At 39.1% G+C, this 15,739-nt stretch overlaps 4 protein-coding genes across 5 annotated transcripts; 1 reads left to right on the top strand and 3 right to left on the bottom strand.

Moving 5' to 3' along the window:
* Positions 1–289: 289 nt before the first annotated feature.
* LOC110856258 (PAX3- and PAX7-binding protein 1) lies at positions 290–4,884 on the bottom strand. Its single transcript, XM_022104732.2, has 14 exons — positions 4,543–4,884; positions 3,637–4,458; positions 3,413–3,561; positions 3,261–3,337; positions 2,929–3,185; positions 2,695–2,847; positions 2,482–2,518; positions 1,840–2,167; positions 1,573–1,772; positions 1,354–1,504; positions 1,097–1,289; positions 813–1,026; positions 594–724; positions 290–511 (listed from the first exon to the last, which is right to left on the bottom strand). Exons 2-14 carry the CDS (start codon positions 4,449–4,451, stop codon positions 427–429), a joined length of 2,790 nt encoding a protein of 929 aa, XP_021960424.1. The 5' UTR covers positions 4,452–4,458; positions 4,543–4,884; the 3' UTR covers positions 290–426.
* A 43-nt stretch (positions 4,885–4,927) lies between these two features.
* On the bottom strand, positions 4,928–7,978 carry LOC110856205. Its single transcript, XM_022104671.2, has 8 exons — positions 7,672–7,978; positions 6,944–7,228; positions 6,666–6,880; positions 6,118–6,243; positions 5,901–6,045; positions 5,664–5,833; positions 5,359–5,599; positions 4,928–5,296 (listed from the first exon to the last, which is right to left on the bottom strand). The coding sequence occupies exons 1-8, from the start codon at positions 7,702–7,704 to the stop codon at positions 5,129–5,131; spliced, it is 1,383 nt and encodes a 460-aa protein (XP_021960363.1). The 5' UTR covers positions 7,705–7,978; the 3' UTR covers positions 4,928–5,128.
* Positions 7,979–8,090: 112 nt separating this feature from the next.
* Positions 8,091–11,932, top strand: LOC118437683. 2 transcript variants are annotated; one of them, XM_035856961.1, is made up of 9 exons: positions 8,091–8,639; positions 8,713–8,805; positions 9,220–9,337; positions 9,416–9,685; positions 9,767–9,873; positions 9,947–10,248; positions 10,661–10,985; positions 11,406–11,606; positions 11,673–11,932. In XM_035856961.1, exons 1-9 carry the CDS (start codon positions 8,476–8,478, stop codon positions 11,854–11,856), a joined length of 1,764 nt encoding a protein of 587 aa, XP_035712854.1. In that variant the 5' UTR covers positions 8,091–8,475; the 3' UTR covers positions 11,857–11,932. The 2 variants fall into 2 exon arrangements, with proteins under 2 accessions (XP_035712854.1, XP_035712855.1); XM_035856962.1 differs by having other exon boundaries at positions 10,673–10,985.
* Positions 11,933–12,203: 271 nt separating this feature from the next.
* Positions 12,204–15,664, bottom strand: LOC118437694 (E3 ubiquitin-protein ligase SINAT2-like). Its single transcript, XM_035856980.1, has 8 exons — positions 15,527–15,664; positions 15,240–15,459; positions 14,985–15,180; positions 14,743–14,785; positions 14,507–14,649; positions 14,220–14,401; positions 13,457–13,742; positions 12,204–12,757 (listed from the first exon to the last, which is right to left on the bottom strand). Exons 2-8 carry the CDS (start codon positions 15,453–15,455, stop codon positions 12,453–12,455), a joined length of 1,371 nt encoding a protein of 456 aa, XP_035712873.1. The 5' UTR covers positions 15,456–15,459; positions 15,527–15,664; the 3' UTR covers positions 12,204–12,452.
* Between the last annotated feature and the right edge of the window lie 75 nt (positions 15,665–15,739).

Genomic DNA, 15,739 nt, shown 5'->3' on the forward strand with positions numbered 1-15,739 from the left:
AACGTATGTATGGATATGTACAAATGGAAAAAAGCGACGCTATTCATGAGGAGGGAGGGAGTGGTGGAGAAAGTATAGAAGAATGCAACACTGACTGACCGTGTAGCTACTCTTCGTATCATTCAAGGAAAAAGTCGAGCGAGCCTTTTAAGAGAATTCCGTAGTGTCCCCGATCTTCTGTTTTGGGAACCGAGTCGACTCGATGAAATAAAATGTGTGGATTTCTATGAAATACTTGAATCCGGAATATACAGATTTGTACTTTTTGTGATCATATTTTCAAATTATGTTGGATTACAATTCTGTATAATTTATAACTTTATTTCAAAAAGTTGACATTTGATCAGGCAAGCTACATTTATAATAATAGGGAAACAAATATTTTATAGTCTTATTATTTATCGTCAATAAGGGGAATATGTCCTGTTAAGAATACTTTCGTAGAATTAGTGTAGCTTCTTCATTACATCCGATAGTTTTTAGAATATTGGATATTTCAGGAATGGCAATTCTGCAAAAGAAGAAACAAGTTAATTGGATATTATGCTAATCAAGTTTACTTTTAATGACGTTATAATAACTATTAACTATACCTATTTGCAGCAACTGTACAATCAGTTGATTGAACTTGGGAAACTAAGCATCGACACAGTTGCTGTAGTCCATTAGGGATGTCTGTTTCATTCTCGCGAGAAAGCCACGCCCGAGGAAGTACATTGACAGCCTGACAAAAATATTAACATGTAACATAAAGTGCAATTTAATTTGAATGTGGCTGATTAGCAAATCCAAATACAAAAAAAAATTGTTACCCCTTTTGCACGTTCCACACTTTCTGACAATTCTGACGCTACTCGAATCCCCAATATCGTGTATCTCGTCAGTAATGCGTCCAACGCAAGGGCCTGAAGAGGTCGGTCGCTAAGAAGCCCTTGCCACTTGCTCATATTATCCAACAACTTGACACTAGACCAAAATTGTCGAGATACGAATACACTCGCTGGAGTAAAGCTATTTGCCAAAGCTCTGGAAACAGCAACAAATACATTAGAAAGGATTACATGAAAAAATAGTAATAAAATGGATTGCAACTTACGATTTAGCATAGATAGGCACATACACATCATTCTCCAAGGAGTCCTTCAAACGTGTCACGACTATCTCCAACACTGAATGCATCGGCTTACTATTTGGACTTATGGAATATTCGTCAATAAGTCGTTTGAGCACGTTAACTAGTCCTCGAGTTTGACATCCAGACATTGGATCCCATCGAGCCTCCACGATTCCTGAACGATTAATTGTGTACTTTAATATCATGAACATTGACACCAAGCCATCCATTATACTCACGTCCAATCCAAGGAAGAACCACTTTCTCCACGACAGACGGAACCAGTCTGGAATCCGGATCTTTGCTCAACTCCTCAATTGACTCTCCTTGACGATACGAGTATGAAATTAGAGACTTCATCCAAGGCTGCTTTAAAAAGTCACATCCCTCCTACAAAATATTATTATGGTTATTAACAAATCCTCTTATTATTATTTAAAACAGTTATGTAAACATACTCGTAAAGGGTCCCACGCAATCAACTGTACTCTTGTAAGTGGAGCAACACACTTTGGCAAACACATGTATGCATAGGATTCCTTGTAAGCATCGAAATCATTTTCTCTCCATTCTTCAAATCGAGAAAGAATCCCTGTCATCGTTCCAAAATCTTCGTGAACATCTTCAAAGATTGATTCCGTGCAACCAACAATGTTTTCTGGAATAAATAGATAACAGAATTTGCAGGAATGCTGGCTATGAATGCAAATATTTGGACGACTTACCTCTCGCAGCGTAATGTGCCTTAAATTCAATGTCTGGTTCTTCGTCATCCGAACTCAGACCGTCCTTGCGTGGCATTCCTGGCTGCATTTCTTTTTCCCTTAATCTTCTCCTCCTTGTGCGACGTCCTTCTCGTTCGGCAGCTCTTCGAGTTCGCTCAGGATTACTGGGCGGTGGTTTTGTGACAGGTACATTGCCCATGATATTAATCGTGGCAGCTACTTCTTCAGTCTGATCTCTGACGTCTTGTCTCCTCCGCTCGGCAAATTTCTCTCGTCGTGATTTCATCAAGTCGAGCATCCGTTGCTCCAAGTTCTCGACCTCGGGAACCTATAAAAAGAAAATGTATTAAATTCTGACCCACAGACTGGTACGATGCCCATGCTCGCGTAATAAATTAATGATTATTAAAGGTTTGGAAACTTCTTGGCATGATTAAATAACCAAAGATTATGCAGACAATAATTATGTATACACATAAAGCGAACGATTATCACGCGCTACTCTGTTTGACCAGTCCACTATTTGGTTACAAATTTTATGAAATTCGCCGCTAGTTGAATCATTAATCAGCTATAATCAGGTATCATTTGAAGTTAAGATGTGGAGGCATTGGGGCGATAATAATCATCTATCTACCTTACCTTACAACGCAGACAGTCTACCAAGTCAGTGACATACCTACAATCAAAAGTAATTATGTGAGAAAGAAGTAATATTTATCGATATAATTCATCGAAACGTGTAATTTAATGATGCAAACTCTCGCTGAAATCTGCGGGATTGTACGGCAAATTTCTAGGACAATTGATTAGGTCAGATTTCAGCGAGAATTTCGACCATGCTGATAAACCTACCCTTTTAGATTCTGGTACAAAATGAATCGCGAATTTAGATCAGATTTGACGTCCGTCGCCTCGTTCAATTCCTTTTCTGCAAGTTGTAAATCCGCCAGGACACGACTCAATTCACCCGCATTACGATCTCGAGAAAATTTTAGCCTTTGTAATCTAGTCAAAAACAAAAATGAATTAGTTTACAAGTAGTAACATTGAGATGATGGATAAGTTTAAGTTCTCTGAAATTTTTACCTATCTGACATCTGCTTCAAAATCAGTTCAGGAGTTATTTTCTTGCTTCCGCCCACAATTTCTTCAATACTTGCAATTTTTTGGGTCTGTTCAACAAACGCTTGAGTCTTTCCTTTCTTCTTTGGTTCTGAATTTTGAACAGGTGGGTAGAACGAGAAGCCAGTGGGTACATCTGAATTATTATTATAATAGGAAAGTTGTGAAGACCCAGTATCAAGATAACCTTGATGAAGAATTTCTTTTGCCACATTGTGCATCTGAAATTAAAAAAAAATTATTTGTAAATAATAATTTTTCAAATAAATTGCAGAAAATTATTAAATTCAACTAACCTTTGCTTGAGACACTCCTTTACGAATTTGCTGGGATTCCCATTCGTCGAGTTCACCGTCAGAATCGTTGTCTGATCCTGTATGAAAAAGTTTACAAACGGTCAGTTAAAGAACATTTAACTATATTTAAATACATTCGAAGTGCATCATACCTTCAACTTGAGCTGCTTGGAAATCTTCAATTCTTTTATCCCTATCAATTTTAGCAGCATTCGTAGCGGATGAAAAATCCAGGCGCTCTTCGTCACTTTGATCGTTGTCATCATCTTCGCGAACGAGTCTTCCTTTCTCCTTCTTCAATCTTTATAGACAAATTATCAATCATTTACTATTAAAGATATCAAATTAATAAATTAATGCTGGCAGATATACATACCTGTCGACATTATCCACCGGGACAAACTCAGGCCCTGCTCCACCCCCCATCTCACGAGCCATCTGTTTCCTCTTTCTCGCCTCATGGATAAGATTAGCGTCCGGAATTTGACCTTGTGCTAGTGCTCTGCGAACCGCATCATGAATTGCGGCTCCACCACCGGCCGCCGGTCTTCGAAATTTATGTCCATAACTTGCACTTCCGTTCTCTTCGTTGTCGTCGTCTTCATTGTCATCATCCGACTCCATGTGAAGGGCTTCAGCCTCTCTCCCGTTCAAAACACGGATGGAATCTTTCTCCAGTTTTATCACTGGTTTCACATTTTCCTCGTTTGGCTCCTTCTTTATTTTTAGCTGGGCAACAAACCCGTCCACTTGGAGTTTCAATTTCGTCGAATTTTCCTCCTGATTGGTCGAGGAACCGAAAGGATTCTTGGATTTAGACGATGATGACGAAGAAGTTCCCTTCTTTTCCTTGTCCCTCTGTTTCATTAGGCGCCTTGAAACGGATGACTTTTTTACTTGAAAGACTTCTCCTTCTTCCTCCCCATCCAAGTCGTCGTCAAAACTGAGGAGGGCGGCCGCCTTGGAGGAGGATTTTTCCCCTTTCTTGCTTTTTGAAGGCTTGTTGAAGCTGATCGCTTCGTCGTTGTCGAATGACAGCTTGCTACCAACTTGACCATTATTGCTTCTTTCTTTCGTCGAAACTGGTGGAGGGGGCGGCGAATCTACTTGCATAGGCTCGTCCTCATCCGAATCCGCTGTTAAAGCAACCACCCGAGGTCGGATGGGTTTCTTTGGTCGGCGGAACGACATCCTTGTCCTTGAAACAATAAAATTAATTAGTGCAGGATGATTACAAATTATTCACCCTTTAAATTAATGACAACTAGAAAAAAATACCCACCTGTTCTCGCTAACTAACTCTAATGTACTATATTTTCTAATTAATTAAATTAAATTAATAAACTGATACTAGTCAGTGAAAAAAGAGCAAAACTAAACTTATTCAATTAATTAGTCAGTCACTATACAATCACTTCACGGATGTCCAATACATAGTCCAATCTGCACACTCAGCAAAACAGTCAATAATTAGTAATTTCCGAACAGTAAGTTAATTACTTTGCGTAATATTTATGCAAACAAGAACTGAAAGTGAAATTATATAAAATGAGGTTTGGTTTTTGGTTTGGATGTGCAATTTCGGAGCACTTTTTTTCGTATATAAAGTTGGCGACGACTTTGAGATTTGATGTTCATGCAGAATTGGGCAATTGCCGTGCGCAAGATTTAGTCCTTCTACTCAAATTCATGCAATTTCAATTTTGCATGGAATTTATTTTATTATAATTAAAAATGTTCAAAACTGTATTTACAACTTATTTATAAATAAATATAGTATTTTAATAGATTGATAAGCAAATCGATAAGTAAGGCAATACTCATATGCTAAATTGTTAAATATATAAGTTGAAATATATGATGAGTTTCTAATGTTCCACCAATTTGAAACAAAATTCGTCAATTTGTCCAATTTCGTCACGTCCTCCTCCCCCCGATTTAAATTCAAACTTGACATTTGCTTCTCCTCCGTTGGGATAGCTGCATTTCACGTGATGAACACTTTTTCCTCCCATATTTCCATAGCCAGGAGTGCCCTGTTCGATAAGAGAGAAGATAAGTACCCAAAATATACACGCATTAATTAATAACTACGTACAGTAATTGTCCCAGATACGCAGTACCACGTGTCTTTCCGGATTTTATAAGGTTTTTCGATGTTCAGATGATGCATGTTTTTAGAGTGGGGGACTTTCTCCGAAATAACAATTTTTCCATCGGATTTTGTGTCATCTACATCTTCCCAAATTTCGAGTTTCACATTATGAAAATCTTGGCAGGTTTGAGAATACGCTGGAATTCCGATACTCAAGAGGCAAATTGTGATATCCGTTTTAAATCTGGATGAGAATTTCAGATAAAAAATTATCAATACCAAGTTTTGGAAATATTTAATACTCATACTTGACAATTTCTGGGTCGGCATTCCTGTTATCAGTGCAGTACGCAAATTTCTGAGGAAATCTGCTGATCAAATAAGAACTATCGTCATCTTCAAAGTATTTCCGAGTAAATTTGCATTTCCGTTTGGGACTTAATATGTTATCATCTCCCAGCGTGTGATAATCGTTGTACTAAATTAAAATAAGGACAAATGGCGTAAAAATTTTATTTTTGTAAATTTTTTCAAAAATAAAATACCAATTTTTTCAACTGAACCGAATCCGAGCCTTCGCACTTGTCAGGGTCAATCCTGTCCCAGCATATCCAGCGAGATAACTCAACCACAAGTCGTTCCACAGACATATTTTTTTCCTTTCGTCGACCGCATTCTTTCTTGGCCCAACTATTTTTATGCGTAGTTATTTTTGGTGAATTATTTAAATTCGTGCAAAATTCAGGAAAAAAAAACAATCACCTGAAAAGTCCTCGAACCAATTGAGTTTCGTTAAGAACAAGGAGTTTCTCAGAGCGTAAAAGTCGCGTCAAATTTTCAACGGTTAGATTTGTGAAGTCATTCGATTCAACAATGCTCCAAGCATTCCTGTCCGTCAATTATCATCATCAGGTCAATTACGAGGAAAATTGGTACATATTTTATATTTAGCGTAGGACTAGCACATTTTTTAATTATTTTTCGGTTGTGGAAATTTATTTTAAAATTCTGGGGGACAAATTTGTAGTAAGTAATTTGATGAGTAGAATGCTGGTGAGTATTTTAAGTCCAAGTTTCTACGAGTTCCAATTTTTCTGAAGGCTTCTTAAACTTGAGATCTCATCCTTCAAAAATTGTCAAAATCTGGAGTGTATATTTTTTTTAATTGGCAACTCCCTCCCTGTTCTACAAATTTGTCGTCCAGAATTTTAAAATAAATTCCCAGAGCTCAGAAATGATTAAAAATGTGCTAATTTGGCCACTAGTTACCGAGTCCTACATTAACGCTTTTGTACATACATACGCCTTACCTGCAGATGTACCAAAGCGCTTTCTCCATCAAGTCATCCTCCCTGTAATGCGCAGCTTGTTGATAAATCTCAATCGCCGTCTCATCCGTCAAGTCCTCATTCAACATGGAGCGACACTTCTCTTCCAAATCTATCACTTGATAAGAAACAGCCAACTTCAAGAGTGGAAGGGCATGTCGCATCTTCAGGTCATAGGTCAATCCTGTATACAGAAACTGAACATCCTTCTTAATACAATAATATCTCAACAAATTAATACAACAATATGACTTTTATACCTTGAGAAAAGCATGGAAAATTACAGGATCTACATCCTCCTGAACGATATACTTTCCCGACTCGTTTTTACAAACTTTTTCATACAAAATCTTAGATCCCGTCGCCACAATGATTTTATGCGCATGGAAAACTTTCTCCCCGACGCATATTTGCAAATCTGATAAGAATCCGGTGTCCAATAGTTGCTCAAATCTGTGATGATGTGATTTCGCCCAGGCCGTGGGAACGTCCTCTGAGAAAGATCCACCAATCCTTGCATCACCCATTTTTGGGTAAATCTGGAGCTGAATTTGTCAATGTCAAGACCAAATTAAAGTTAGATCTTTGCTGACCAAGCAAGCAAACCCAACAACATGTGCGTCTCTTTCTAGTGCCAACAGTGTACTAAATTAATCCTAAATAAGTCGTATGTAAATATGTAAATACGTATCAAACGTCTTGCTTTTACAGATAACACGGTCAACTCATGAAGCCAACTAACTTGGTACAATAATTATCTGAAGGCTACAAACCCATCTTGCCAAAAAGCAAACAAAGATCATCTTAAACATTTTACACTGGTTGATAATGCTATTAAAGTTTGTTCAACTCGACATGTATGTTGTCAAAGGTTGAGTTATCTATATCGGACTGGTGTGAATACATAAATATGTACGAATGCAAAGCACAAAGCAATCAAGTTTATGTCGTCGCCTTTATGTAATTTCTTCTCAAAAAGGAGTCTCACATTTCTCGTTCTGTTTTTGTTTACGGTGTCCATTGATGAGACAACCAACGCTGTAATGTAAAATATCAGAAAAGTGAATGCACTTTAATAGACTTGCATCTCTCGCGAACAAGTTTTTGGACACAGACTGGACCTAGTCAGTATAAATCAAAGCCAAACTTGTATTAAACTATCCGTCCGATGTTTCCTTATCCTATGTATCGTCTGTCTCCTAAGTATTATAATCAGGTTTCTGGAGAGTTGATAATGTTCTCAGTTTGCTTGCGTGTTAATAACACTGCTGTGCTTAACTTGATAATTAAAACAAGCACCACAACATTGCTGCTGCTGATAACTACAGCAAAAAAGTTGGGTGATGCGAAATTAAATTCGTTGCTAGATCTACATTTACATATAACGGCCATATTGGCAAATGGCAAATGCATAAAACTAATCTGTTAGTAAATAAATACATGTTTGATCACTGATCACGAGCAAATAACGTGATAAATAAATCAATGAATGCATGGAGGAACGCGAGCAGAAAATAAACACGTCGGTGTCACTTTTCGAATGCACTTTAAAGTTTTATATTTCATAAAAGTGTGGATTTTACCATATCTTTGGTACACATTTGACTTCATTTACTTTAGTTACGTCATTCCAGTCAAGACCTATGATTCACAAAATTTAAGCGTTATGGAGATTCTGAACGGGAACATGGAAATTCATAGACAAATAAATGACCAGATTTTCACGTGTCCTTACACACTAGAATATAAATAGTCACGTCCCTTCCCCCCAAGTAGCACGCCTCTTAACGCCATGAATCCTGACGATGATGCCCCTTCAGCAACCACATCAAAGAAGGCGAAACATCCGAAGAAAACCGGCAAGAAGAGTAAATTCCTTGCGAAACCTGTAGATCACATTTCCGTCTCAGACATACAGCACCGCTCGGACGATGATTCTTCCGTTTTTGAGATGGAGTAAAACCCTATTTTAAGACGTATTTATCTGTATAATTTGTATCATTCAAATTAAATGCGTTCAAAATTATAGCGAAAACAATCTCTTCATCTGTGTCAATGAAGCGAGGAAAGTGGTCTCTGCGCCAAGAGCAAGCAATAAATTTCTTGTGGATAAAGAGGATATGTGAGTTAATAACTGCAGATGGAGGTCTCCCAGCGTATGCTCTCCGATTTTGGGTAAAAACTAGTGCCAATCGGTCACAAATTTAATTAATATGAAATTTGCGAATGGCACGATCTCCCAATGGGCACGTTTGGCCGAGATATTTGCATCCGAAGAGGAGAAAACGTGCTCCAAAGTTCACAAATTTTACGCTTTCCACATTTACTTAGCGTTTTCATCTCTTCGGATGCAAAAATCTCTGCCAAACGTGCCCATTGGGAGATCGTGCCTTTTGCAAATTTTACACTAATTAAATTTGTGATCGATTCACACTAATTTGCCCGAAATCGGAGGGCATACGCTGAGAGACCTTCGTTCTCCGTTGAGAGAAAAAAACAAATTTCAAAAATAATAAATCCCTATAAAATTTTACAGAAATGAATCTCCTCTCCCACTAAAGAAGCACATGGTCGTAATCATACGCGACTTTTCCGTTAACAAGGATTCCTCTGGAGAAAGTCCGACAAAGCTTTCTGCCTCCAAAGAGTTAAAGGTTCGGCTACAGAAAAATAGCAAATTTTTGGTAATACTGTCTCCTACTTTAAGTACATATTTACATTTATAAATCCAGGTCAAACTACTAACTCACAAACTATGCTCCTACATCATCGGGATCCCCGGACTACTCGCAGATCTTCAGGCAATCAACATAATGAAAGGATGTACCAAACAAATTCCTGAAATGGAGTCTGAGACAGCATACAAGAGCCTTTTGCTAGCAATTATCGAGACAAAAATCAGGGCTAAAACCGGAAAAGTTATCATTATCAATTTAGAAGATCAAAGCTGTATTTCTCCCCCTCATTTGAAGTCATATTGTGAAGACATGTGCAGAGCAGAGGTCGTAAATACATATAAACAATAAGAATATATTATGTAAATGAGGGTAAGGCATTTGAAACAAACTTCTGACATATTTCAGGTCTTCACACTTGACAAGTGTAAAAGTGCCTCGTTTCATTTAAAGTTGGAAAAGTTGACAACTAGAATATGCAGATATCTTAATGCGGTTGACCTAACGTCTCACAAGTACAAAATAAATCCTGTTTTATTGTAGGCGTGGTGTGGTATATCTGAGATTGAGATGATCTCTGATTTGTAGGAATTTAGAAAGTAATGACGACACGGATCCGAAATTGGACCTCAATGCAAACGAGCTTGAAAATAATGACTCAATTTGCACCAATAATTTTTCCAATGGTGACGACATATTGACGGAAGAAATACCCGGTGAAGAAATCTCCTCGTCACCCGGCGTCGCTGAACCAGAAGGTCTCGACGCCGGAAATGAAGTAATAGTCGACACGGCCATAATTGCAGAAATTAATAATAACGACAACGTCATTAACGTTCCACTGGAAGCTGTGACAAATGATGTAGAAACTTTAGAGGGAAAAATTGAAGGTGTGAATTTACATTATGTTATTTTTATTATTCCTATCAAAAAATGGAGGTCCCCCAGCGTATGCTCTACGATTTTTGGCCAAATTATTAATAGTGTCAATCGATCACAAATTTAATTAGTAGGAAATTTGCAAAAGACACGATCTCCTAATGAGCACGTTTGGCAGAGATATTTGCATCCAAAGAGGAGAAAACGCACAGTAAATTTGGAAAGTGTAAAATTTGTCGACTTTAAGGGCCGTTTTTTCCTCTTCAGATGCAAATATCTCTGCCAAACGTGCCCATTGGGAGATCGTACCTTTTGCAAATTTCATACTAATTAAATTTGCAATCGATTGACACTAGTTTGCTCAAAATCGAAGAGCATACACTGGGAGACCTCCATTCTTATTAGCTTTTAAATTAGCAACAGCTTATAACATAGACGTTCCGTGTCACGATTTAATCCTGGAGCACAAAGTGAGCGAGTCTGACATCACGAACGGAAATGAGGATTGCGTCGGTCGCTCTGAAACCACATCAGTTCGAGATTGCAGCAAGACGGATATTGCTGCCGATTTACGCAAACCAAGTTCTCGCGTGAGGAAGAAACGTCGCCATGCCGTGACGGCCTTATCGCAGCAGAATGCCTCCAACGATAACTCTCGATCCAGCTCAAACAGTGAAGAATCTCTTCACATGAGTTTCATTTTTGCTCAACGCCCAAAACTACTCAAGATTCAACTTACGGCGGACGAGTAACTCAAAATTTCCATAACGTAGGACTTGATGACTTAAATCCCAAAAAATCTTCAAAATCACCCCGTTTTTAATTATTTCTCCGCTCTGGGAATTTATTTTAAAATTCTGGAAATTTGTAGAGCTAGGGGTAGTCAATTTTTTAGAAATACACACTCTAGATTTTGAGGGAGGAGGAGATCTCAAGTTTAAGAACCCTGACTTTTCGAAACTGGCCCAAAAAAACTCACCTCCATTCCATCAATCAACTCACCGACTACAAATTTGTCGTTCAGAATTTTAAAATAAATTCCCAGAGCTGAGAAATGATCAAAAATGTGTTGATTTTGACGAATTTTGTGACAAGTCATCGAATCCTACGTTAACTTTTGTACTTTACAAGAACATTCTCTCACATACATAAATATGCAAATATGTAGATCTCGCTATCCGTCCTCCGTATTCACACGGTTCCCAACGTCTCACGGGGGAAATTCCGACGTCAATTTGAACCCTGCCGAAGCGAATTTGTACAAAGGCTGGGTCGCCGTCCCCACCGTGGACGCTACCTTAACCACATCTCCCACCGGGGTAGTTAGTCAAATTCGTACCAACTCTACCTCCGCCTACCATAGTTTTATGTAAGCCTCATTTGCATAACTTAAATCATATCAGAGCTTTGCCATACTTATCAGGGTCCTTTACAGCGTAAAAGTGAAACCAAAATTTCGGAAAATTGGCCAAGTAATGAGAAAAGCTTTCAGCCCGATTGGCAGTTTATTTTCTTGCGAAGCCTGCACCAGCCACCAAAGCCGACCAAGCACCCCGCAACGTATCGACTACCCTAGAATTATGCTGGAATCTAGAGCATTTGACCAGAGGGGACGATAGATAAGGGATAAAAATAGATAGAAAATGTTGTAATGAAGCTGAATATTAAAGGAAATATATGTAAATCAAACTATAACACTTGCTACATTTCTTGCACTGGAAAGCAAGCAACGCAAGAAATGCGAGGTGCAAGAAACTGGGAGAAAATGCACGAAATATGCGCCATCCAGCCACGCGCCGTACGAAATACAGCGCCGCGACGTAGTTTCTCGCGCCTCGCATTTCTTGCAGGTCAAAATAGTACCTGCAAGAAACCACGTGCTTGCCCTTATTTCTTGCACGTGGTAACTTTCACCCGAAACACTGAGAACATAGATAATTGGAGACGTTGTACATATGCAAATGTGTAGTTGCGATAATTTATTTTCGGATAGATACACATACAGAACGCACAGTTTGACATTAATTTCATATTTTTCTTACCTGGTCATATACATATTTACATTTTATATACAAGTTTTAGCAATGATTCAGACTAGTTAGTTCAAGCTACATGCATATTTAAGGGCCCTAATTCTACCTTGTACGGTAATCACTTAGTTTTTAACCCCATATTTTAATCAGATTTACGACGAAATACGATGTCCCGTTTGCCATCATTCCTCTGGAATGGTGACCGTCTCGGGTTGGCTTCGAAGTTGGTACCGGTGTCGATACCCACGCCCAATTCGGAACCGCATGTCGCCCGCCGTCCCCGACACGCCCGCTCCTCTCGACGGTATCGTCGTGATATCGTTGAACAGCACTCTTCGAGCCGTGTTGGACGTGGTGCCGTCGTCGTCAGAAGTTTCCCCTCCTGCTGTAATTCCGGTCTGGGGAGGATTCAGTATTGGAATTCTGCTCTCTGACCGCAGACTTGAGGGTCGGAACGTGGAACGAGTCGGGGTAACAAGCTGATCATCTAATTGAAATAAAATAAATCGGCAATTAGCGCAAATATTTATGCAAATAATTAAATAATTAGGGGATTCATGAGAGTTTCGTATAATTCGCACTAAGATTTACTAAGATTTAATAAAGAAACTCAGTTTTTTTGTAAATTTTATAATTCGCAAAACAAGCTTGCGAACTATCAGGAATTTTTGCGCAGCAAATGCATACAATTTTTTATGCGAAGTTTACGCAGCTCCAAGGCTCCCCAAATTTCGAATCTTGCTTGTTCTCACTTAACTAACATCAAAAATCTACAAATTCCAGTTGAAATAAAAACTACACATTTTAAAATTCGAGACAGAGATTAAGATAATGCTGAATTTGCGAGTAATTTAAAATTAAGTCGTTCACTCACAAGGACAATTTCGCAAGCTAACGAATTTGCAAGGTTTACGAATCTCATGAATCCCCGCATTATATGTACATATAATATTTTCTGTCATTTATTATTCATAAGTTGCATCCTTATGTAAGCATCACAACATTTTTTCCCACCCCATTTTCCCCCCCATTAAAGTCTCAAGGATAAAACATGCCCAAAAATTAGTGGCAAAACGGCTGGACAAAATCCTACTCGCCCAAGAATTAATGGAACACTGACATTGTGCGTGATCTCTGCGATGAAAATATGCCTGCGCCAAGTAAAAAGTCGCAGTTTGTAGCACACCTCGATCAGACGTTGGATTGGAGGATTGTTGACCAGTCGTCCGAAGCCGTTGAGTTCTGCTTGAAGGGCTCTTCATGATTTCTAGCGGAGATTGCACATCGACCCCACGCCGCGTCTTGGGAACCACGTATTTCTGCTCGATCCGGACCAGGACATCGATTCCTCCCGAGTACATGAAGTTCTTGACGGTCTTCTCGGTAAGGATGAGACATTCTCCGGACTGGAGGACGTCATCCGGTTTGGTTCGGATGGAATGGATTGTTCCAAAGTAAGTGTGCTCAGACTCCTAAAAGATATAGAGGTCACGGATAAGTACAAATATTAGGTGAAGATGTGCTGGACAGGATATTCATTCGAATTCGCATGTTCTCATCACAACACAAATTTTAAAATATTTTGCGTAGCAAATACATACTAGAAGCGCAAGTTCGGAAATGAATTTTCAAGCAAAAGTGTTTTGCAAACTTTAGTTTTTGCTAACGATGCGAACTCGAAATGAATACTTTCAATGTTTCGTTTCTTGCGGGTTTGCTACATTTCTTGTACGGCAAAGTAAGAAAGGCAAGAAATGCAAAGTGCAAGAAACTGGGAGAAAGTGCAAGAAATATGCGTCATCCAGCCACGCGCCGTATGAAGTATAGCGGCGGGGCGTAGTTTCTTGCGCCGTTCATTTCTTGCAGGTCAAAGTAGCTACAAGAAACCACTTTCTTGCAAGTGATCACTTGCACCCGAAACATTGCCGAAAGTTAATGTGTATATTTACCTTCTGCTTGCTCCAAAGGATTATTTGGCTCTTGTGTTTCTTGCCACTTTCATTCAGAGAGGAGACCCAAATCCACCAATGTTCCCCATTAAAGTCCAAAGAACAAAAATAGTCTTCGCCGTAACAATGCATCCAAGTCGGCTCCCACACCGTCACCCTTCGTCCCACGGGAGATACCGGATCTGAATTAATTAATATTCACAAATTAAATATAATTGAATATATAATTAAATAATTAAATTATAATTAAATATATTAAGTCTTGCTGGATTTGTAGCACAACTCACTTGCAGCCAAATCTGCCTCATCAATTTCAAATCCAGTACTACACTCGGAAGCTTTTTGCCGTTCCAACTTGTCCACGAGTTCAATATGTTGGAGAAAATCGTCAAATGGGATCATCCGATCGCATTCTCGGCAGAGAATTGGTCTAAAAAGTAGACCCAAACAAATACATACATAATACTTAATTCACACCATATTTGCATAACAAGCATAGCATAGCATATGAAAATATTCGTACCGGAAGTAACATTCAGTCTGGTAATGTGTTGTCAAGTCTTTGGCTGGAAGAAATGAGGTCGAGTTTAGACATAGCTTATTGCAATGTTTTAAATAGTGGGGGAGGAAGTTGGGGGGACATGTGGGGACATTAACATTGTGACGTGGGAGGAGAGGGGGGGACTTATTAGGATTTTCCCGGGGGGACAATGCCCCCGCATCCCCCCAGAAATTCCGCCGCCAATGATCTTGCAACTGACTCACCTGGAAGGCAGACCGTGCACCCATGCTTACACTTGAATTGACACTTCTCCAGAAACTGTTCAGCAAAGAGGTTCCGCACATTGGAAAATTCACCGCGACAAATCGGACATTTGTGGACCGACGCCCGACACGTTTCGCAACAGCTATGACCCCGACAGCAGGAGATGATTGGGGGCAAAATGACGTCATAGCACACCTAAAAATGAAGATCATGTACCACTCCACCTAGTACATTTTATCATATGAAAATCTTACCGGGCATTCCAACAACTTATCCAAATGATCATCAATCTCCGTTCCGGTAAACTGAACTCTTGGTGTGGATGGGGTCGGAGGGGTGGATGTCCAAATTGGAACAGCGTTGTCACCATCGCCACGTCCAGATGGGGGAAGATTTACAGGGGTCGTCATCGTCGTCGTCGTATTACAATCCGCGGTAGTAGTCGGTGTAGCACTTGAATTCGTCATCATTCTTCTATCAAAATTATTTTGAATAGTCACAAGAAAATCGAAAAAGTGCAAGCTTATCTTCTTTTCCTTACCCAAAAGTAGGATTTCCGTTCGACTTTTTTCACTAGGTAGAGATGTAGTTAGATATTTCACTTGATTGAGGTTGATTAGTTAGTAATTCGTAATTCAGTCAGGCTGCTTTTCGGTCAGATTCTCAGGCGTCAGTTGAAAAACACTTTGTACTCTTAAAAATGTAAAAATTTTAGCTGCCGTGTAGACTTTTTTTTTGCTCCCAGATCAAAATT

Source organism: Folsomia candida, unplaced genomic scaffold (genome assembly GCF_002217175.1).
Source record: "Folsomia candida strain VU population unplaced genomic scaffold, ASM221717v1 Fcan01_Sc015, whole genome shotgun sequence".
Lineage (NCBI taxonomy): Eukaryota > Metazoa > Arthropoda > Collembola > Entomobryomorpha > Isotomidae > Folsomia > Folsomia candida.

Excerpts from the sequence above, each read along its gene's own strand:
- LOC110856258 (XM_022104732.2), bottom strand. The coding sequence starts at position 4,451 with ATGTCGTTCCGCCGACCAAAGAAACCCATCCGACCTCGGGTGGTTGCT. Across the intron at positions 2,519-2,694 it reads TTGTACCAGAATCTAAAAGG|GTATGTCACTGACTTGGTAG; the intron begins GTAGGTTTATCA and ends TTTTGATTGTAG. Across the intron at positions 2,168-2,481 it reads TAGACTGTCTGCGTTGTAAG|GTTCCCGAGGTCGAGAACTT; the intron begins GTAAGGTAGATA and ends TTCTTTTTATAG.
- LOC110856205 (XM_022104671.2), bottom strand. The coding sequence starts at position 7,704 with ATGGACACCGTAAACAAAAACAGAACGAGAAAT. Across the intron at positions 6,881-6,943 it reads TTTTCCATGCTTTTCTCAAG|TTTCTGTATACAGGATTGAC; the intron begins GTATAAAAGTCA and ends AAGGATGTTCAG. Across the intron at positions 5,834-5,900 it reads CGGTTCAGTTGAAAAAATTG|TACAACGATTATCACACGCT; the intron begins GTATTTTATTTT and ends ATTTTAATTTAG.
- LOC118437683 (XM_035856961.1), top strand. The coding sequence starts at position 8,476 with ATGAATCCTGACGATGATGCCCCTTCAGCAACCACATCAAAGAAGGCG. Across the intron at positions 8,640-8,712 it reads TCTTCCGTTTTTGAGATGGA|CGAAAACAATCTCTTCATCT; the intron begins GTAAAACCCTAT and ends TCAAAATTATAG. Across the intron at positions 9,874-9,946 it reads GTTGACCTAACGTCTCACAA|GAATTTAGAAAGTAATGACG; the intron begins GTACAAAATAAA and ends TCTGATTTGTAG.
- LOC118437694 (XM_035856980.1), bottom strand. The coding sequence starts at position 15,455 with ATGATGACGAATTCAAGTGCTACACCGACTACTACCGCGGATTGTAAT. Across the intron at positions 14,786-14,984 it reads GTGCACGGTCTGCCTTCCAG|CCAAAGACTTGACAACACAT; the intron begins GTGAGTCAGTTG and ends CATTTCTTCCAG. Across the intron at positions 14,650-14,742 it reads CAGACTGAATGTTACTTCCG|ACCAATTCTCTGCCGAGAAT; the intron begins GTACGAATATTT and ends TCTACTTTTTAG.